This window comes from Opisthocomus hoazin, chromosome 7 (genome assembly GCF_030867145.1).
Source record: "Opisthocomus hoazin isolate bOpiHoa1 chromosome 7, bOpiHoa1.hap1, whole genome shotgun sequence".
NCBI classification, from domain to species: Eukaryota; Metazoa; Chordata; class Aves; order Opisthocomiformes; family Opisthocomidae; genus Opisthocomus; species Opisthocomus hoazin.
The window spans coordinates 2,767,825-2,789,364 of NC_134420.1; the positions used below are offsets into that span (position 1 = coordinate 2,767,825).

Sequence of the window (21,540 nt, forward strand, 5' to 3'; positions counted from 1 at the left end):
GTGTTTTCTTCTGCAGATCTTTGCAGCATGGTTGCTTTCCTTGAACGTTTCAAGTTCTTTCAGCCATCAGCAGCTGCTGTCTCCTAGGCACTGTTAGGCCAGGCTGCTGTGTTGGCAGTACTTTGGGGTTTTAGCAGAAAAATAGTCCTTCTAGTAGACGGGTCAGTGGCAAAAAGGCAGCCAAGCTGCAAAAGCAGGGTTATTTACCTAGGCTGAGCTACCAGTTTTCTGCACTTTCTCTAGGTGTTAAAAAGCAAATAGTTTCCCAAGAAGAAAGGTAAGAGAGGGAAGAGGGGACAGCACTAAGGAGGAAGAGGGGACCGTATTGAGAAAATATTTGCTCTGGATATAAGAACTGGAGGGGTGAAAAAATATGAACTGTCAGAAAAATAAGCCGAATATTTGAAAGATTGCACTGCTGATGCTACTGTGGGCTTGTGGTCATCCTCGCTGGAGCACAGACAGTGAGATACATTCAAGGAGTCAGGAAGAGATGCATATATTAAGGCAGTCTTCACAACATTAGCCACAATCCCAGGCTAGCCCGTTACCACCTGTCTGGGAAATTACAACATCCAGAAGGCCGTTACTGTTTATGCTTTTAGAAATCATCTATAAAATTTGTTCAAAGTCTGAGCTTCAGATGCTCCGGAGACAGTAGCTTTCCATCCTAATCATTCCTAGTGATATTCAGGTATTGCCAGCTTAGAGGTGGACACGAACACCAGAATAAGCCCATTACAAACCTGAAGTATTACTAGCTAGCTTGAGTTGTGGTCCTGCCAATCAATTTCCCATCTGTAAGCAAAGATATAATCTCATCTTAATCTCTGAAGAGGGCAGGGGGGGAATACATTTCTTTTTTGAAGTGGCTGGCCGCAGTCATGGAGTTGTCTCTGTTTGTGAAGCACCTTGCTGATTTTGTGGGACTCTGTTAGCGTTCAGGGTTTTGATAGAGAAGGTCCAGTTTCGGAGCTGAGCAAAGCAACGAGATGTGCAAAGTCATTGCCTAATAACTAGAGTATCCCTGTTGGGCGTTTTGAGTGAGCAACGAGACAGCTGCTGGAGCTGGAGACTGCTTATGAGACCACGGCCCTTTATCATAAACTAAAGGGTATGTCTCTTCTGCCGTATTACAATGGTATCTAAAGCCCTTGAGCTAAGCACCTGGAAGCTGTTCAACCATATCTCCTCATAAGCCATTAATGGATTTTGGTAATTAGGCGCTGGGCAGAAAATAGGAGTTTTAGACAACTTTTAAGGGGGTTCTCCAGAAGGTTTCGTACCACCAGCACAGCCCGGTCAACTCTGTTTTCAGCTGCCTCCCCAAAGGGCCAGGTCGAGCGGTTGGGCAGCTCCTCCTTTCGCAGGGGGAACTCATTTTCTTTGCTGATTGTTCCCAAGAGCAGGGTAAGCAGTGCCATTGCTCCTGGCCTCTGACGAGCAGAAACAGGCTCGGTTTCTGCCCGGCGTGTGCAGACAGGCAGAACCGGGCGGTTCCGCAGCGTGCTGCCCAACTCCTCCGCTGAAAGGACCGTTTGTGGTTACGCTGGAGCGCTCACAAGCAATTAGTAAGTTTTGCTCAGGTGACTTATTTCTGGTCTTTTGTGTGATTTACTGACAAGCATAATGCTATGCCAGACCTGTTGTTTGTTAAAGAGAAAACAGACCCTCTCTCAAAGGAAACATGTTGCTGTTTAAGCCCAGAGATCTTCCATGGACTTCTGGAAGTAGGGGCTGGTCGTAAAAATACAGCTATAATAACCCTGCTGAGAGGTGGTTAGACATCAGTTACACAGGGTCAGTATCGCAGCTTTTACTAAAGCGATGCTATGATTAGAGAAGGAAAGGAGGGAGAGAAAGGAGGGGCTCCGGGCAGGGCTGAAAGCCCCGTCATGGTATGGTAAAATGAATCTGTGCTGAGCTCCTCTTTTACACAAACATGGGAAAGAAGAAAGAGGCATAAGCTGACTGGGGCATCCTTGGGTTGTAAATACTCACTGTATTAAGCTTAAGAAGTCCTATGTGTCTGTGAGTCGGGGGCTTGTGTGGTTTAGGGAGAATTAGAATGAATCTTGTGAAGAGAAGGTCAAGGTTGGATATTACTGCCCCTTTTTTTAAACACTCCTTCTCTCCATCCTCTCCCAACCTGCCGCTCTGTGCAATAACGGCATCGCTTTTCACCCTCTGAAGCCCATTATAAATCTGTCTGGATTAAACAGGTTGCCTGAGCCCGCACCAGCAGCAGTTCACAAGGTAGGAAACTCCCCTCCAACTGCGCACGCAGATACAGACTGAAATCTGAGAGTAAGAGACAGACGTGTGATTCCCCCCCGCGCACCCCCCCACCCCTCCCCGTCACTCACACCTCCCCAGTAAGACTCATGTTCACTTATGGAGGTAAGCATCCAGCCACAGATCTCCTGATTTCTTCAGGGACCTGTGGGAAGAGAATCAGGAGAAGTTTGTTTGGGGCTGTGAATCTTCCCTCCGTCATTTTGTTCCTACAGAAATGTCTGTTACTAAATTTGAATATGAATCCTCAGGACACTGAATGTCTTTCCCCAGCAGATATAGCATGAAGAGCTATGTGTTTTGCTCTTTCGACCCCCAAAGTGACCAGTTTGAGACTCGGCGAGCGAGAACTTCACCTGACGCCCGCTGTGTTGTCCGTAATCTCTCTGGCCCTGAATAAATAGCAGAGAAGCATTGCCTGGGCTCACCACGCTGCACCTCTGAAGGAGCTTCCCCACTTCCACCCATCTCACGCAGAATTACCTATCTGTGCCAGCTCCGCGAATATTACATGACAGATCTGAGCCGCTTTGGGCCCCAAAGTCCTCCAACAGAATGCGGTCTGGAGGCTGGAAATGTAGCTTTTATATGGTTTAAAGGGAGATGATCCTTCTGTCTGAAGGGCAGGTACTTGCTGAGATGGTTTCTGAGAACTCATGTAGCGCTGTATGGTGGGATGCTGGGCATAACCCCCCTGGGTCTCGCACGCATTTTCCTGTGCTGACCGAATGAGGGGACCAAAGGAGGTTTTGAACCAGTTTTCAGCCCTCTGCATGTCGGGGCCAATCCGCTTTAATTTGCGTTTGCTTAGAATGGTCTGAGAGCGGAGATCACTGGGCTGCAGAATGCTTTCTCATGTTCCCTGTCATGAATTATTCCCCTTGGAGTAACTGAGACGGAAACATAAACACAGAGCCTGCCTGACAAAGACTATTAGGCCAGTCTGCAGCTATGCCTACAGGGGATCGCCCTTTGCTGCTGGCAGGGCACAAGTGGGAAGCAGCACTGGCTGTAACCCGACTCGATCCCCTTTGATTCATCTCACCTTGCAGCCTGAAGATATTCTGCCGGCTCCCAACAGCAAGAACCATCAGCTGTCAGAACAGCATTTCAAAAGGTATTCTAGAAATTGTCCCTGTTAGAGCAGGTTAGTACCCATCCAAACGGGTACTTGGCACTTTGCTAGCAGTGCTCTGGTTGCAGAAGCTGCTCCGGGGGGACGGTTGTTTCTTCCCCCCCGATGTAGGGAAGCAGCTTCCCATCTGTTGTCACCTGGCCTTAGTCCACTAAATCAGTGGAGCTCTGTCGTTTCTGCCGTGGATCAGCATTGCTCCAGGTATTCCCTGGACTGGGATACGAAGGTTATTAACCTAGTGACACCAGATTACAACATGTCAATGTGGTGTTTCTGAAGGGTCTATAGTGTCCTGGATTCTCTGCATTAGAAAAGATAGGATGTTCCTGTAACAATTAATTGCAAGCTGCAGATGGTATTAAAAGGACCTTACCCAACGATGTCTACACATGCTTTTCCAAGAGTCTTCTCCTCATATTGGACTCCATACTTGTCACATAACGACTTCACCAAAGGTTTCACCTTCCAGTAATTGTGCCGTGGCATTGTTGGAAACAGGCTTGAATGGAGAAAGAGAAAACAAACCTGAGAAACCTCTGGAGACTAACCCCAAGGGATGGGCATCTCTCTCTGCCTCCTCACTGGGGCTGATTATTAATGCCTTCTCCTCAAGCTGTGCAAGCAGACAAAAGAAAGAGAGGCACAGGGAAATATCCAGGCTTTACAGTCCTCTGTTTCAAGGAGGCTTGTGAAAACCAAATGCATCGATTTCCCACCTCTGGAAGCTCATGGAACAGAGAAGCAGGTAAAGAGGAATTTGGGATCACCTTCCCCTGTGCTGTTCAATGGAGATTTCCTAAGGTGGCTTCCAAACCAGCCAGCTTTACCCTAAATGCCTTCTCTTTTACATTTCGTGTTGTCATTGGCAACAGACTGCCCATATGGCTCTGGTTTTAATATCTTTCCTGAAACTGGGTACCCAGCAGCACATGCAGTCCCACACAGCTGTCACACGCTAGAAAACACTGCAGTGCTTTTAGTCAGGGAGAGGAGATTTCTGAAATGGATACTCAGGTTCAAGCAGCTTAGGATTTGAGTCCATAGCCATTGTACCTGGTAGGTAGGTTCCTCTAACTCCTAAAAAATTGCAATTAAAATTGTGGGAGTTAAAGCTGAAGTATTCCGTAGCAAGAGAGAACGATGCCATGCTCGTAGTAGAAGTAGCCTATGACCCCCAGCAGCCTGGGGCTCTCTTTCCTTGGCATATGGTAGTGCTCCGAAGGTCCTGCCCCATCCCACATATGCACCTTCGGCAGACTTTCCCCTCCCCTCAAGTCCAGCGTTGTGACAACCCGGTAATGGCCAAATGGTTCTGTGCCCATACTCACTGGTGCTCGATTTGAAAATTCAGGTGCCCGGTGAACCAGTCATTGAAAAAGGACTGCTCGATGTTGCACGTGGCTGCCACCTGCCAAGACAAGAAAGCAGCTGTGAAGGTCAGTGAAGCCTCACCCTAAAATCAGAACGAAGCAGGGGCTGGTACGTGTCTCGCCGCATTGCTGAGCTGCCAGAGCGCAGCAGACTGCAGAGCTGAGACAGCCGGTTGCGGCGAGGGGAGCTTGAATCCTCCTCCAGGGCTTACTGTCTGCTGCTGTGCTGACCGGTCTCCCTGGGTTTGACTGGTGGGCAATATAAGGAGGTGGTTTGTGGACACTTGATGACAAGTCACATATTGGTCCGATTGCTTAATTTAAAACAAATGCTTAGGTGCTTTCATGAACACTGCTTTTAGCACTTTTTTTTTCCAATGTTTTAGCGCTTTTAGCACAATGGAGAGAAATTAACTGCCAGACTTTGAAGGCTCACCTTCAAGGCCCTGTTAACTACCAAAAATACTAATTACACTAATTAACACATGAGATGATTTCCTCTCTCAGCTCAGTTACACTAAATTCACAGGGCCAGGGTCAAAGTTGCTCTCGTTATCCTGTCCAAATAGGACTTGGACCACTGTAAATAAGAGGTATCCTTTCAACTGGGTGGATTTTTCTGACCAGGCATTAAAAAGATATAGAAAGCAGCTGTTTTTTATTTCAGTCCTTATTGCTGAAATACAAACTTCAGAAATAGATTGAATTCTCTCTTCAGCGTTGATTTTCATTGGGGCTTTTCTATCTGCTCGTATGTATATGCCAAAATAACCATGCAGGAAAGCCAAACGTTGCTTCTTGAACCTGATACTGCCTCAAATCTGAAGGAACCTTTTGACTGTCAGATCAGTTACAGAAGTCTGGGCTTCCACGTCTTGACTCGGGCATTACTGGCTCTGGGGAGCACATCTTTATGGGAGGGGTAATGGACAGACATCATAGATTAGTACCTGGAGATAGTGGTAACCCATCCACCTGCTGAGTAAATTTCTAATCTGTTTTGGGGTGAGTCAGGGGTATCATTTCCCCTCCCAGTTACCTGAGAGCTAAGCCAGTCTCTGTGCTTCTCAGAATCAATTTCCATCGGAATGTGATTCATCTGAGTGACCCACACAAACCAGTGGCTCTCCAGAAACCTTCAAAAACAAACAGGTAAAAAACATGACAAATGATAGTGCAGGCTGGGACATGAGGTGAAGGGAGTGGGGTTCACTGGGAGCAGCAGGAGACACAACGTGCGAGGAGAGTATTTCTCCAAGGTATGGAAGTAAACACCTCTCTTTCTATGGAAATCAGAGAGAATCCCTTCTGTGACGAATTTCCGTTCCCCTCATTATACCTGTGGGGCTAACATAATTATGATTAAATACAAGCAGGACATCCTACTGGGTGATCCTTCTCCTTCTTCCCCAGAGGTGGGTTGATCTCTTGTGGTATTTTTGCCTATCGGTAAATAAAAATGATCCAACTCCCTGAAAAAAAATCCCAAGCCCTGATTTAGAAATTCTCAGAATGGTTTTCATCTTTCCCGTTGCTTGATGGATATATATTTATTTCAGGCTCCACCTGCCTGTTGATCTTCGCTTTCTGGATGTCAAGCTCAGCACACCAGAGCTCCCAGTTTCCCTTTGGCTCTCTCAGTACCTTGACGTAAGTCTCAGCTCTGCCCTGGGGCTGGGTATCGCTTTAGCATGGCTTGGTTATTGCTTATGGCATATAACTGTTTTTTTGCACTTGTACAACAGTCTACAGAAATGCACTTTCTTCTCCTTATTTACCCAAAGTAGTTTCTCTATGCTGAGACTTAGATGTACGTTGGCAAGGTAGTTGTCCAGAAGCATCCTTGTTCTAGCCTTTAGGCTTGTTTTCGGAAAGGGCAGATGATCTGACTTTGCATTTTTGCCTTTCTTCTTGCACTTTTACCTTCATCAAAACACGGAAGCTTTGGAAATAATGGGTCGGTTGTCATAAGGTGTTCAGCTTGCTTTCAGACCGAAAAGGTTGGCTAGGCACTTACACAAATGTACGTCTTTTGCATTTCCTCTTTTCCTTAGGTCCAAAGCGTTTTGAAACTATGAAAACTGAAGTCACGAACAGTGACATTAAATTTTGTTCTGATATAATCAAAAGTTCTAATATTGTGAAGGTTTTTGGACATCTGCTGCAATTGCTTTTTACTCAAAATATTTTTTTTAGAAAATGTTTTTCATTGTGATGAAATGTTTTGCTAAAACTAATGCTGACTGTGGGACTAAATGCCATCTTTTGGTATTAGCCAGTATATAGGCCATGCTGTTTTCTGCACTGGGATTAGTGGTGGGCATTTCACTTACTGGGAAGCACATACAGTGCTCAGGAGGGCTCATGAATTACCTTCCCAGTAAGCTGGGAAAAGGGTGGCTTGAGGCATGCTGGAAGGGTCCAGCCCTGAGCAAAGTAGAAAAAATGCAAAAATGTGTTGGGCTCGGGCAGTGTGCGAGAGCAGGGAATGAGGAAAGCAAGGAGAATCCTGGCTGAACCATCACAAGGGCAGGGGAAGACGCTGAGGACCAGAACCAGCTCTGCTGCGGGGAGGTAGAATCGGGAGACGAAAAGAGCTCAGTGAAGCAGTGGGAATACCCAAGATCATTCATAGTAAGGTCAATGATTGCAGAGAATCTAAATAGGGAAGACCTATGGGGCACAGCAGAGCTGAGACTTGGTTCCTCTGGCATTGGAGGGAGGGGAGAGCAGGAGGGAGACCCTTTATCTCCTACCTGATGAAAGTGAGGAGAGACAGGGATCCCAGAACGCCGTAGAATGGGATGTATGTGACAAAGTAGCGTATGTAGTAGCTGATGGCCCAGGCTAGGTCCTAGGGGAAGAGAGAAGACATGAAGTATCACTTTGCCTATCTCATATAACGTGTCCTCGCTGGTGATGTCAGGGACGCTGGGTAATTAATACAGCAAAGTGCGATCCCTGCCCACTGGCCTCCCGCCCTACTCAAGTGTGATTTCTTACGAGCCAGCCAGGCCCCACAGAGATGGAGGGAACGTTTCACTCACCGCCCAGAACCTGCGCCTGATCATGGTCAAGATGATTTGGATTTGGAAATACACAGGGATGAGCAGAGGCGGGAAGACTGCAAAGCAAAGGGAAAGGTTTCGGCCGTCAGAGGGGTGGAAATGCGCGTGAGATGCAAGCGAGCCGGTGATTTAGGACTGGTTCTAGGGAAGTCTGCCTAGCGCTGGTGAGAGAGGTGAGGTGCTGGTGATGGGGAGTGGTTGCCTTTCTGTGATGAAAGGAGGCTTTGCTTCACACCCGTTCATCTTGACTTATCAAAGAGCATTGACTGGCAGCATGCAGTTTTCCATGGAGCCGCTCACACCAGGGTGATTTCCCAGTCTCAGTTGTTCGCCTTGCTTTACGCGCCCATGCTGGCAACGTTCAAGATGCCTGGATGTCACTGAGAATACACTGAACCGATTTTGGGACCAGCACAGGGGATGGTGGTCCTGAGGATGGGTAGGATGAGCTGAGATTTAAGGAGCTGCTCTGCTAACACAGTAGGGGCTGGAAAGGTCAACTGGCATTCAGGGAAAAAGGAAGAGTGCAGGGCAGGTACTCACCGAGGAAGAAGTACTCGTGCTGGTGGTTATAAGGCAGGTACTTCAGCTTCTTCTTGCCATACTGCAGGACACAGAGGAGAAAGCTCAGGTTTGGATTATGACACTCACATGTAAGAGATTATCTGCAATACTTCTTTCTTTATTGACTGGGAGTTTTGACTAAGTTCCCTCAGCAGTAAAGGTAAAAAGTGTTTTATTATGGTTGATTATCTTGACTGTGTAATTGTGCTAAGTGTAAACCCCTTTTTGAAGTCTTCTGGCTTGATATTCAGATAATGTCTTTTTACCTGAGAGCCTGATGGCATTTTAATACATTTCCCCACCTTCTGCCATGCCTGTGGCTGTGCTAAGAGCCGCTGTCATCTCCATCATTACCAATACAAATGTGATAGGAATAAATTCTGACCTTTGGTAAGTCACTACATGGGATGCCAGTGCAAGACGCTGATCCTTGGGTCGTCTTCCATGCGGCATGTCCCAACCATTGATCCTTTTTGACTTTTGCAGCCATCAGCCCCCATGAATTCCTGCCATTATCCAGGTCTTTTTAAACCTTGCTTTACCAACACTGGGAAAACTAGTGTGGCCCTTAGCTGTTACTATGGCAAGTCACACAGACGTGGTTAAATCTGTAACGTCGTGTCATTACTTTGACATGTGATAGGAAATAGAGTGCTGTCATTGCGAGCTATTCTGCACTGATTCCTCTATTACTATGGTCCTTCGACAGAGAGCAGATGCAGAGAAGTTGCTCCAAACACAGGTTCGGACCTCGGATTGCTGCATTTTTGCAGGTGCCCATTTCTTTTCAGTGAAAAGAGGGATCCAAGAGCACCTGGTCTCCTAACCTCATCTCCGTAGTGAAATACCTAGAGCTATACAGAAGCATCTTTTTTGAGCTCCAGGGGTGTTCTCACAAGGAGCTAATGAGTGGAGCATCTGGATTGCTGTGAATTTGCATTTTTGCTTCCAGCATAGCAACTTCCCAGTGAAGGCAAGTCTTGTAGCACCAATAAATCAGCCACATCATTCCATCTGGTCTGAGCTCTGAAGGGCTGTGTGCTTAGCATCAACTGGAAAAGGATTACAGACAGGTGTGAAAGAGTATTGGCATAGACTGATGCTGGCCTAACATTCCAGCTATTTTGTAGGACGGATATCCAGTTTTCCTTGTTGTCATATTTGTTTTACATTCTTACTTTTCCCTTGAAGTGGTAGAACCCTGATTTGCTTTTAAACCCAGGTATCAGGCACAAGATTTTCGAGTGGGTGGTACCCACACATTTAAGAGCGTGGCACTGATTCACCTCTTCTAGCTACTGGCTTTTTTATACCCCAGGAGAAGGCTTTCATTTTAGTTATATATAAGAGCCCTTCTGTCTCTTGAAAATTGTGTGTGTGCAAGACATTCTCTACTCATGTCCATATACCAGCATGTGTGTCCCCACATGTGTCTGGAGTTTTCTCAGCAGTATAAAAGCTGACTGAGAAACCATTAACTTTTAAATGTTGTATTCCCCTGTGTTGTACTTGCTGCCAGTGTTTGTTTGCTTGCTTTCTTTGGTTTGTTTTTTGTTTTTAAAACTATAAATCCTAGTTCCATTGTAAAAAAAGGCCAAGGATGGTACATGGTTTATGCCCTTTGTGTAGGTTTTTATACAACAGACGGTAAATATTTTGGCTCTAGAAGGACAGATTGAACTAAAATACCTTAACTAAAATACCTTAACATAGCCTGATATTTCATGTGCAGCATAATAGTTAATGCAAGAAAATATTGCTTAGTCAAGCAATATCCCCCTCAGCTGCATGGGAAAGGCTCCAGCGGAGAGGACCTTGTACAGGTTGTCTGGAGCACAGCTGGACTAATATTGGAAGATATTGTCTATGGAAATGGAAGATCAGTTTTGAAATGTTCTTGATGAAGTACTGAGGAACACCATATTTTTCTCTCATGTTGATATTTCAAGCCAATAGGATGAAGTTGTCTTTAACAGCTTCCTACTTTCTTTCTGGTCCCATCTTCATCGCTTTTCCCAAGCTGTCCCAAAACACATTTTCCTGTGGTCAATATAGGAAATGGATAGGGAATTATACAGTCAATCTTGCTCTTCAGCCCAAGGTTTGGGAGGGTGTGATGGTCAAACTCCTGACAGACAACAGAGACAGATGAAATCCCTGGATGAAGCATTCCCTTCTTCAGCATTTCTGGAAGTCTTGACTCTGTAAGCCATCTTTACCAATACTAGCCTACTGCTGGTTTTGCACAAGCATTCTCTGAAGCCCTTTAGGACAATTGTTTTCCACGTTTTACCCACTTTGCCTTACCTCAACAGGCTGAGTATCTCCGAGGACAAAAATATGCAGCATGTTCACATCTGGGTCCTTCTTGAATATGTTGGGCTTGGCATGGTGCTGGAAGTGACGATGGTTCCACCAGTTCGCAGAGGCACCCTAGGCGGAGACAAGGAGTTAATCCCCGGAAAAGCACAGTTCCTCTGATGGTAGGATTATCCATTCCTTTATATAAACTAAACCACTGCATCTCTGATTACGGCCAAACCATTATTTGCTTTTGAAATAGCAATAAGCAGTAAGTGGCTAAGCTGCCGGTTGCTATGGGACTGCTGGTTTCAAAGGGCTGGTTTGCCCTCGCTAAGGATCATCCACATTGAAAGAACAGGGAGTAAATATACGTTGAGCGAGTTGCATGTTATCATGTCTTCCCATAGCTGAAGTTGTTATTGGTAGCTGAATCATAGAATCATAGCATTGTTTAGGTTGGAAAAGACCCTTAAAATCATTGAGTCCAACCATTAACCAAACAGTACCAAGTCCACCACTAAACTCCTGTGCTGCCTTACTGATTATTATACTGGTTTCCCTCTATTGCCTCTGCCTGTGCGGAACCAGACAAGACAAAGTGGGTTTGGAAAAATGGGCAAAGCTATGTCCCATCCCCTATAAGTTCCTGCTGCAGGTGGATACTGAAATGCCTGGACTGTGCTGGACCTTGCCCAGGATAGAAGTTGGGAAGGCAGCTTGAATGGATGGGATGTAGCAGGATGGGACATTCAAAGAATGCTATAGTGTGAAAGAGGTGGAGGGATGGCAAAAATATGATGTTAACATAGGGTTTTATGCCATTTAAGAAGCTTTGTTCTCAGCTGCTATGAATTGGTGCAGTCGCACCGAAGCTGGTGGAACTACTGTGTTCTCTAGCAGCTGTGGTTACGCTCTCTTGCCTCTTCTGCACAACAGCTCCATGTGCAATGGTCACTAAGGTCTCTATGCATCTGCTCACTGCAGAAAGGCTTAGAGCTGCAGTTCCCTGCTTTGACATAGCCGAAGTGACTGCAGCCATTTCCACAGCACCCTGGTCCAAAATGTCCTTTACCTTCATGTGTCCAATGAGAAACTTGTGGACGATGTGGTTCCAGCAAGACTTCTTAAAGACAGAGAGGTGTCCAAAATCATGTTGCAGCCACCCTGACTGGGCCTGGGATGAAGGGAAATCAAGTAGTTAGGAAACTGTTTGAAATCAGAGTAAAGCACAAAGCGGAACGGAGATAGAAGGCGAGTTGTGAGTGTGAGGAAGAGAGGGAACTAACTGAAGTGAGAAGGTAAAGATCTCTGTTTTCATTCTGGAGGGGAACATAGAATCATTTAGATTGGAAAAGACTCTTATGATCATTGAGTCCAATCATAAACCTAACACTACCAAGTCCACCAACATGTGGAAGGAAAGGCCAAAGAGGTGAGAAAAATGTGTGAGACGTAATCAGCGGTGGGTAGGGCTGGTCAGAAGGCACCACAGTGGCACGTATGTTGTAAATATTTTTCACCGGTGTCAATGTTTCGCACTGGTAATTAATCTAATAGGAGAAGTTCAGCACACACTGGCCTGCTCCTGAGTGATTTGTGTAGCCAGTATTCTCTGTGCCTACTACTGCTCACCTGGGAAGTTGTAAGGATGCAGGAGATGATGAGAGTTGTGATCCAGCCAGTACCAAAGTATGAAACCATTAACCAAGCCAAAACTTCCATTGCAATAATATGGGCCAAGTAAAGAGAGAAGAACAAAGGATCTGCTCTGAACAAGTTCATGTCCTGTGCTGTCTTCCTCAGGGTCCGGAAATCCTCCACCAGCTGGGACTGCAAAATAGATATGCGAGACACAGTGTGAAGCTTGTAAGTAAGCCTGAATGAGTCTGAGGAAGGAAGGCTGAGTTCCATACTAAGGACCCTGGCTCTTCCTTGCATTGGTTGGCTACTCCAGAAGTAAGGAAGGACCTGCCTCCATATTCACCCTGTATTCTAGCTTTCCATAGCACTTGCCTATGGATAAACATCCTGGCTGGTCTGAGCCCATGTCCTGACCTTTTGCACCTTGAACTAGGAGAGTAACTCAAGCCTGCTGCTGTGAATCAGCAGCACTACCTGGCTCTGTTGAGAGTTACATCAACTGATGACTCTCATCTGAATGAGCTTCCCAAGTACTAAAGAGGCAGATGGAGAAAGAGAGAATTCAGCCCTATTATTTAAATCCAGAGCTCTGATGATGAGAACCCTGTATTAGAGCACCCATCATCTATTTAATATGTGGGTCAGCTACCGTGCAATCATTCATGAAGAGCATTCCCGGGTTAATGCAGGTTAGCATGGCCTCTTCTATTGTGAGTGATACAGATAATCATGGTCAGTCACAAACAACGGACCAGGATTGAATTTCGTGGCCAGGGCTAGTCATGCCATGCGCTGTGCCTGAATAATGCATGAACGGATTGTCTGGGAGGGATACAGAGCTGCCCTGAGGATGTGGACTGGGTGGGAAGGATACTTGCTGGGTTGCTGCTCCTTAAGAACAGCCACTGAAATGAGACATCTGGCTGACCTCGGCCATAGGTGCTTCTCTCCAGAGCTTTGCTGATACTGGGCTCTGCAGGATAAGCCAGTTTGAGTCTCAAGGGGGTATTTCCCTGGGAGTTAATCTGTCAAAGGGAGCTGCAGAACAAAGAGTGAAAGAGATTCAAGTCTTGTTGAGGTGGTGAGCAACTTGTTTGGAAGTCTTTTCAGGCTTCTTTGCCCACTCCTCTCCTTCCCCCGTAACAGGCAAGCAGTGACGTGTTTTAGAGCTCGGTCACCAGAGAAGGAACAGCAGAAGGGACACCAGTCACTAGCGCTGGTTCACATTTCCCAGTCCACATGTCTCAGTTCCTGTTTCCCTTCTGCATGGGGTCAATACTACCTGGGGTCCTGCTAGAAATGGGACGTGGTTACCATAGACAGAGGTGTTGGTGGCTCTGTGGGAAAGAGAAGGCTTGTACAGCCAGTCTGAATGTGTCACCTTCCTCCCACATGCACTTTAATCTGTACTGGGATGTGCACATTGCTACATGGAGAGGTTCAGTTGCTGAGCACTTTTCTTCCTTTCTGGAGCTGCCTGTAGTGAAGAGATCTTTATAATCTGCCTGCCTCTGACCTGGAGTACCTCCCGAGAGGAAAAATAATGGTGGAACATACCCACCACAAACCCCAGCTCAGAAACAAATACTCACATTTTTATCTCGGTCCTGGCTAGGTTCCCCTGGAGCAAGCTCTCCAATCAGTAACGGCTTGAGAAACTTTTGCACCAAGGTGGGATTGATATGGAAGGCCTGGAACGCATCCTGGGGTGGAAATATGAGTAACTGTGTTAGATTCAGCAGTGACCTGTTGCTTTCTGCTCATCATGTCATTCCTGTCCATCTCCAGCACTGTCCTCTGCAGTTGTCCCCCCATGTTACTGGACATGCCTTGTTTGTAGGATCTTTTTGATCTGGGCATTCATGAGTTTGCCTGGCTCTTCATTTTCTGGCCTCCTTCCCCTTTCCACATGTTTTTTGTCTACCTATGTCCTGTGCCTGATGGGAACATATATTTGATGCATCTGCTGCTAGTAGTGAGGTCTTACACACCCCTCCTTTCCCATGGCATGGCTTGAAGTTTAACCCCAAAGATAGCAGTAGGGACAGAAAGTTGAGCAAGGTCAGAAACTCTTGCTCTGTCCCTGCTCTTTATTTCTTACTTCACAGAACTAGAGGTAACTCTAGAAATTCACCTAGGAGAGCTGTAAAGATGTAGTTCCATGAAGTGCTAAGATGGGTACAGAAAAAAACAGCCAAAAATAGAAGTCAGGAGTACCGCGCTTCAGCCTTTCCACCTTTGTCCCATTGCCCGACAATGCTGGTGACCAACTAACACCTCACTTCTGGCTCTAAACAGAAAGAGCAGATGGAAAGTGCTCACTATGTCCAGCTGACCCTTCTGGGAGCTGATCTCCACCAAACGTCTAGCTCTGGTGTTCAAAAACACCAGCCAACAACCTTGGTCCCAAAGTCCACCAAAATCAATAGAAACTTTCACCTAATTCCAAGACTTTGGATTGAGCTTCATAGTCATACTCTGAACATAGTTACTGTGGGAGTCATATAAGGAGGGAGGGTGAAAGCTGATCTAAGCCATTTCACTTGAAGTTAAAGAAATGATATATGAGAAGCCAGAGATGCAGTATCGCCGGGGGGGAGTAGGGGAAGAGACAAGCTAGCTGCAGGTGCAGGAGAGAAATGAAACTCTCTGGAATCTTTGAAAGATTATAAAAGCCATAAAATGCCAGAGGCTATGGGGGAGGATGTAGGGAGGGGGGGGAAAAAAATGTCATTTTAAAATGAAACTGAGGTGCACTTCTTCTGTAAAGCACCAGAATTTCCTAGTTCCTCCCAGCTCAGCTCTCATTCTGGTGCCAAAGTGCCCAAACTATCCCCTTTTGTACCCAATTTCAGGGACAAAGTGATCCCTGTTACCACAGGGGGAAGTTGGATCAGTTTGTCCAGGTCCACTCCCCAGGACTACACCACGGACAAAGCTTCTCCCAGGAGGAGTGGGACCAGTGCTTTTTTGACTGCGTTGGGTTAGCCGCTGGTGTGACTTTACCTTAGCCAAAACGAAGGTAAAACTGAGGGCCAGCAAAGCTGTTTCTACAGCCCTGTGCTGCAGGCATTTTGCCGTTTCCCCATGCAGAGAAATATTTCTCCTGAATCATCGGTTTCCTTCTCTGAGCAGCTCTGCGGAGAGGGACCTGGGTGCACTGGTGGACGACAAGGTGACCATGAGCCAGCAGCGTGCCCTGGCTGCCAAGAAAGCCAGTGGGATCCTGGGGCGCATCAAGAGGAGTGTGGGCAGCAGGTCGAGGGAGGTTCTCCTCCCCCTCTGCTCTGCCCTGGTGAGGCCCCATCTGCAGTGCTGTGTCCAGTTCTGGGCTCCCCAGTTCAAGAAAGATGAGGAGCTGCTGGAGAGAGGCCAGCGGAGGGCTACGAGGATGAGTAGGGGACTGGAGCATCTCTCCTACGAGGAAAGGCTGAGGGAGCTGGGCTTGTTCAGCCTGGAGAAGAGAAGGCTGAGAGGGGACCTTAGAAATGCCTCTAAGTATCTGCAGGGTGGGGGTCAGGAAGATGGGGCCAGACTCTTTCCAGTGGTGCCCAGTGACAGGACAAGGGGCAATGGGCACAAACTGAAGCAGAGGAAGTTCCAGCTGAACATGAGGAAGAACTTCTTCCCTCTGAGGGTGATGGAGCCCTGGCCCAGACTGCCCAGAGGGGCTGTGGAGTCTCCTTCTCTGGAGATCTTCAAGCCCTGCCTGGACGCGGTGCTGTGCAGCCTGCTCTGGGTGACCCTGCTTCGGCAGGCAGTTGGGCTGGGTGACTCCAGAGGTCCCTGCCAACCCCCAACATTTTGTGATTCTGTGATTCTCTGATTTGAGGAATTTAATCTGCTTTGCCATAATTTCTGCGTACTTCACCCTCTGTGGTGTTACCCTCCCAGCCCATCTGCGGTTAAAAAATATGGCACTCTCCCTTTCGCAGACAGGGAATGATGCACTAAAGGACTGACTTGCCCAAGGTTACAACTGGTAGCAGAACTTCAGCCTTTTTTACTAGTGCTCCTGTTCTTGCAGCATTTTCAGCTGTTGGACGTAAAGGAAATGTTAAGCCTGGTTGTTTGTTTCCTTCCCTGGTGCGATTTGCAGATGATGACCTGAAAGAGGAGGGAAGAGCGGAACGAGAGAGGGAGCTGACTGTACCTGCTGCAAGGTTTTGCAGTTCTGGGAGGGACAAAATAGGGGAAGAAGGGGAAAGAGGGAGAGGGTGAGCACATAAGAAGTGTTAAAGAATGTTGACTCAATATTACTTAAACTAATGGGGAAAAAAAGGTCGTTGGAGGTCTGACGGGGTACCACCTGATCACCGTCCTGGAGATCTCGCTGATTTGTGTTGTATTAATTGGGGGCGGGGAGGACTCAGAACAGCAGCCTGACCACCTAGAAGGTGTTTTTGTCTACCTGGGGCTTCCCTGCCAGTAGCCATCTGTTTTCTAAACGTGCTTGTAAATGCTCTGTCGTGGCTTTTCCAGGGAGAGTTCTCCTCCGCCTCTGAACACAATAGCCTCACTTCTTTCTGGACGGGATGAAAAGTGAAAGTTGGAACAGGTCAGAAAGGCGATCGTGCATGTCAGAACACAGCTGCTACTCAAAACCACGCTACCTATCTTCCACTTCACGGCTATCGCAAGCCTATGCCGTGAAGGAAATACTGGCAGCAGGGAGATTTTACCTTCACTGAGAAATACTACACGTATATATCATTGGCATACATAGAGAACGGGCTTTTTCGGTGTAGCCTCCAAGCAGGAGAAAGAAGAACATCTCCTGAATACCCCTACCATCGTCAGGCAGAAAGCTACAGCGACGGAAGGACCGCTTTTTGTTAGCTGCATCCCATGCATGTCCTTTCCTGATAGGTTCCAAAGGTGAACTGCCTGAATTTTGAAATTGTCCTCAGTTCTGTACTAGAGGAGATAAAAAGCAAAAGGCAAAAGATGGTCTCTGGGAAGCAGCATGTGATATTTGTGCCTGACCTCCCACCTTGGTGATCTGCTGGACGAATAAGCTGAAGTGTCGTATGGGAAGTAGGCAAGTGGGAATTGCTCCAGCTGCCTTTGGTGAAAAAGAGCTTCGTATTATTGAGGTATGAACTGTACCTGGGCACCGAAGTCCTTAGTGCAGTCAGTACGAGGATGTTCTTTCACATCCGTGAACATCTCTGAAACAGAGACACTGCAAGGTACCCTTGCGTGATCCTTAAGTCTTGTTCATTTGCTGAAGGCAACTGCCCACAGAACAGCTTATCCCAGACTAGTATGCTGTCTCAGCGTGTGAAAGTATGGCGTAAAATGAACGAATGCTCAGTGTGAGACTCGTGTGTAAGCTAGCCTGGGCCCTCCTAACCTGACCAGCGCGAGCTGAGCACGCTGAACGTGGCAGCTGCCATGGAAGCTTCTCAGATAGCTCTCCTGTGAGCATCCTGAGGTGAATCAGCTCACCCATCACCAAGCAGGGTATCTTTAGAGGGGCCTGGCACAGGTGTGGAGTTCAGCGAGTCGGTCAGCGGGCAGCTTGTGGGAGATGGATACACATGATCCTCTCGAGGACCAGTCTGAGATAAATGGACAAGATGCTGAGGTTCCTTTGGTGCACGTTTGCTGGACCGGAGGTCCTAACTACGTGTGGAGCTACGGAGAATCTGAGAAAGATGGAAGCCATGTACAAACTAGGAATGTAAGGATGTTAAATTGAATTTTTGTCACTGCCTTCTCCTCCTCCTAAACTCTTCTAGTTGTGATATCTTGCAACACAGAATGAAACTTGCTAGTCAAGCCTTGACAGGGTCAAGGCCAAGGCTTTTTCACCCTGAATGAGAGAGATATTTTTTGGCAGTAAACTGTTGTTCGCCACAGGGAAGCTGGAAACCAGATGCCAATTCTGGTTTAGTGCTCAGGGCGGCGATGAACGATTTCGGAGCACTCTTAAGAGCATGCCTTCACGCAGCGTGCTCGGAGCACAGGGGGATGCCACGCACCCCGGGGAGGTGGGAGGAGGACCAGCAGCAGTAGAATCACAGACCTGTGTTTCAGTCTCCCCTGCAACGATTCAAGGCAATTGCAACAGCAGATGCTTTTTGGTTTCTAGCGGAGATACAGGAGTTAAACTCTTGTGGATCGGAGTCAAACTCCTCTGGTTTCAGCAGGCCTGCCTTTAAGCAGCTGAAAGTAAAACCTGGCCCATCTTTTTGAGGGATAAATCCAGAGGATTTATCGGAAGGGGACGGGAACACCAAAACGCATCTCAGTGCTTCAAGGAGAAGAATGGAAAATAACCACAGACAAATGGAGACGGACAGAAGGAAAGTGTTAGTAATTCATGCCAATTAATTCTACCACACGCAGATCCTCCTCCTTGCTAAGGTGTTCAGAGCCACGGGAGATGAACGGTTAACGCTACAGCTTGGTCTCTCCTCCTGCTTACCATGCACATATTCTTACCATGGATGTATTCGGCCGAGGCAGTTCAAATTTTATTAACTGTGGGCTGATGCCCTGGGGGGAGAACACGCTCTCTGGATGCACTGCTGAGGAAGGTGGCTTTGAGGGAAACTGCAGACAACGATCTCTGAGGCAATTTGTTCCTTTTTCAAGGTTTTCTTTGTTTGTTTGTTTGGTTTTGTTTGGGTTTTTTTTTTAAGTTGCTGAAACACAAGAGGTCGCTGAACCCAGCCACGATTCGCAGGAGCAGCTATAGCTACAGCAAATAGTTTTCTTTTTTTTTTTTTTTTTCCCCTTTTCTGTAGAAACCTGTAACTAAATTCCCTAGAGAATTCTCTCCTGGGGAAAAGAGCTAAAAAGCTCCTTGTTTTAAAGCCTCCAGCTCACCCTGCTCACAGAAGCAACTTTGAAACACAGACTGGCTTCTTGTTAACCCTTCCGCGTGCTTGGGCGTTGCGACTCTGCGTGTCGCAAGCCACGCACTGAAGAGGGGAAGACCCGGGACGCTTTCCTCACGAATTCAGATCTCCAGGCACAGCACAAACAAGGGACAAAGACAAAACAGCAGGACATAAGCAGAGCCGAGCAATCTCTACCGGCCAATCTTGAGTTGCCATGGCTCAACGGAGTTGATCGCCAAGGAGTCGCACCAATTTGGACCAACCTTCTCGCTCCTAAAAGCGGGGAAAGCGAGGAGCTGGGGCCAGGGCAGGTGTTAGAGAAGATGGGGTAGGAGAGAAAGGCAGAAGGTGGCTCGCTTCTCGGTAAGCACCAGGAAGGCAACGACCTGTCAGAGGTTGCTGGTGAGAGCCGTGGGTGTCGGTGCGTGGGTCCTTACCGTGGCATCTTCGCCGGCGCAGTGGCTGATCACTCGTGGACCTCCCGGGTGCCTTTTTGCCCACTTGGTGACATTGTAGACCTTTCGTTCTATCACCAGCCACTTGTCCGTCCTCTGGTTGTGCTTCTGGATCTCCTCCCAGGTGTAGAAGTGGATCTGCGCCTCCGGCTCCCCCGACTCCCCTCCTTTCTCCCCCCCTTTCCCCATGGGGCTCGCTCCTTTGTCTTCTTATCCAAAGCGGGGAAAACCTTCTAAGGGATGTGCCGGCGGGGGAGGAAAAAAAAAAAGCTTTTCCTGCGTGGTTTAGCTCAGCTGATCCCCGGTCCTCTGGCTCATGTCCTCCTTTCTCTTTGTCTCCTGCGATCCCTCCGCTCCGCCGCTTGCTCGGAACTGCCCCCTAGGCTGGTTTTCCCACTTTCTCCTCGCCCACAGCCCTGTTTGGTGGGAAGCTCGGCCCTTTAAACCCCCCCTTCCTCCCCCCCCAAGCATCCTCCTCCCTCCCTCCCCCCCCAGCAGCCTCCCCCCCCAACTCCCCAGCATCCCCCCCCCCCAGCATCCCCCCTCCATTCAGCACCGGTGAGGTCTCCACCGGGATCAGCAGAGCTCCTGCGCCAATCCCGGCTCTCCCGGCGCCGGGCCGGTCCCTGCCATTGGCCCTGCCCGATCTTGCGAAGGGAGAAGCCGGCCGGGCCGGGCCGGGCCGTGGGGCACCGCCGCCCGCTGCCCTCGCCGCGGGGCGGGGGACAGGACCTGCGGGCCTCCCTTCTCCCCCCTCTTTTTTCTTATCTTCTTTTCCTCCCCTCTTTCTTGTCTTCTTTTCCTTCCCCCTCTTTTTTCTTATCTTCTTTTCCTCCCCCCCTTCTTATCTTCTTTTCTTCCCCCCATTTCTTAGCTTCTTTTCCTCCCCCCCTTCTTATCTTCTTTTCCTCCCCCCCTTTCTTTTTCTCTCCCCCCTCTGCCTCCTTTTTTTTTTCCCCCTTTTTTTCCTCCCCCCCCCTCCCTCGCCGAATTTTCACCTTACTTCTTAGTGGCGGCCTTAGAAAGGAGATTTTCTTTTTTTCCCCCCTCTTCTGCCCGAAATTAGCACTGTTTTGCTCCATTTTGTCATGCTGAATTACTGACACAGCGGCTGTTTTCTGTCGGCAGAAGGAAAGCCGTTTGGCAGCGGGCTCGGCCAGGGAGCTCCTGCTTAGGGCAACGCTTGGAGGAACAGGGCAGTGCCATCTTTTCTTTTCTGTGGGGCACTTTCTGATAAAATAATCCCTGTCACTAGGTTGGGCGAGGTGCAGCGCAAGGGCAAAACCAACAGCAGAGCGTTTTCACTGCTGTCTTTCTCATGTCGGAGGGTATCTGTAGCAAGGCAGTTGTGACCCACAGCTTTCCCGGTGATAGGTATCTTTTCTTGTGACTGTTTTGCATGAAGAAGTGGAAGGCTTCTTAATTCTTTCTGTAGAGGCACTGGCTGGGTCTAAGCAGATTTCATATATGAACATTTTAGGGTACAGAGTGGTGTCCCTAAATTACAGCACAGAAACATTTTTCTGTTGTACGATCAAATCTTAAGACTGGAGCACCACCAGCCTCCAGTAGCTCAGCCCTTAATTCATCTCATCTTTCAACAGGGCAATGCTCTGACCTGGTCTGGAAAAGCAGGGGAAGGAATCCACGTGGTTAACCATCAACTGTTTTAATTCACAATGCTTATTTGCTCTTTAGTCAACCATCATATCTTGTTGCTGACCGAGGGAGCTTATGCACGGGGTATGAGACCACCTCCTTCAGTAAAAGTGAAAAAACACCTCCGGTCCTGGTGCTGTTGCGCTTCTGTCCAGCCCCAGCCGTAGTTTCAAGCAGGCACAGACAAGGGTGCTCTGT

The 21,540-nt window shown here is 47.8% G+C and overlaps 1 protein-coding gene across 1 annotated transcript; it reads right to left on the reverse strand.

Annotated features, from left to right (window-relative positions):
* Window positions 1–2,360: 2,360 nt before the first annotated feature.
* LOC104339401 (acyl-CoA 6-desaturase) lies at window positions 2,361–20,117 on the reverse strand. Its single transcript, XM_009945554.2, has 12 exons — window positions 19,666–20,117; window positions 13,970–14,080; window positions 12,369–12,566; window positions 11,809–11,910; window positions 10,740–10,865; window positions 8,412–8,472; window positions 7,848–7,924; window positions 7,557–7,654; window positions 5,840–5,936; window positions 4,759–4,838; window positions 3,804–3,929; window positions 2,361–2,440 (listed from the first exon to the last, which is right to left on the reverse strand). Exons 1-12 carry the CDS (start codon window positions 19,870–19,872, stop codon window positions 2,389–2,391), a joined length of 1,335 nt encoding a protein of 444 aa, XP_009943856.1. The 5' UTR covers window positions 19,873–20,117; the 3' UTR covers window positions 2,361–2,388.
* Window positions 20,118–21,540: the final 1,423 nt, after the last annotated feature.

What these genes read in the sequence shown, in the direction of transcription:
- LOC104339401 (XM_009945554.2), bottom strand. Translation starts at nt 19,872, where the DNA reads ATGGGGAAAGGGGGGGAGAAAGGAGGGGAGTCGGGGGAGCCGGAGGCG. An exon ending in GCGCCGGCGAAGATGCCACG is followed by an intron (nt 14,081 to 19,665) that starts GTAAGGACCCAC and finishes TTTCCACCCCAG; the next exon opens with GATGCGTTCCAGGCCTTCCA. An exon ending in GCCAGGACCGAGATAAAAAT is followed by an intron (nt 12,567 to 13,969) that starts GTGAGTATTTGT and finishes TCTATTTTGCAG; the next exon opens with TCCCAGCTGGTGGAGGATTT.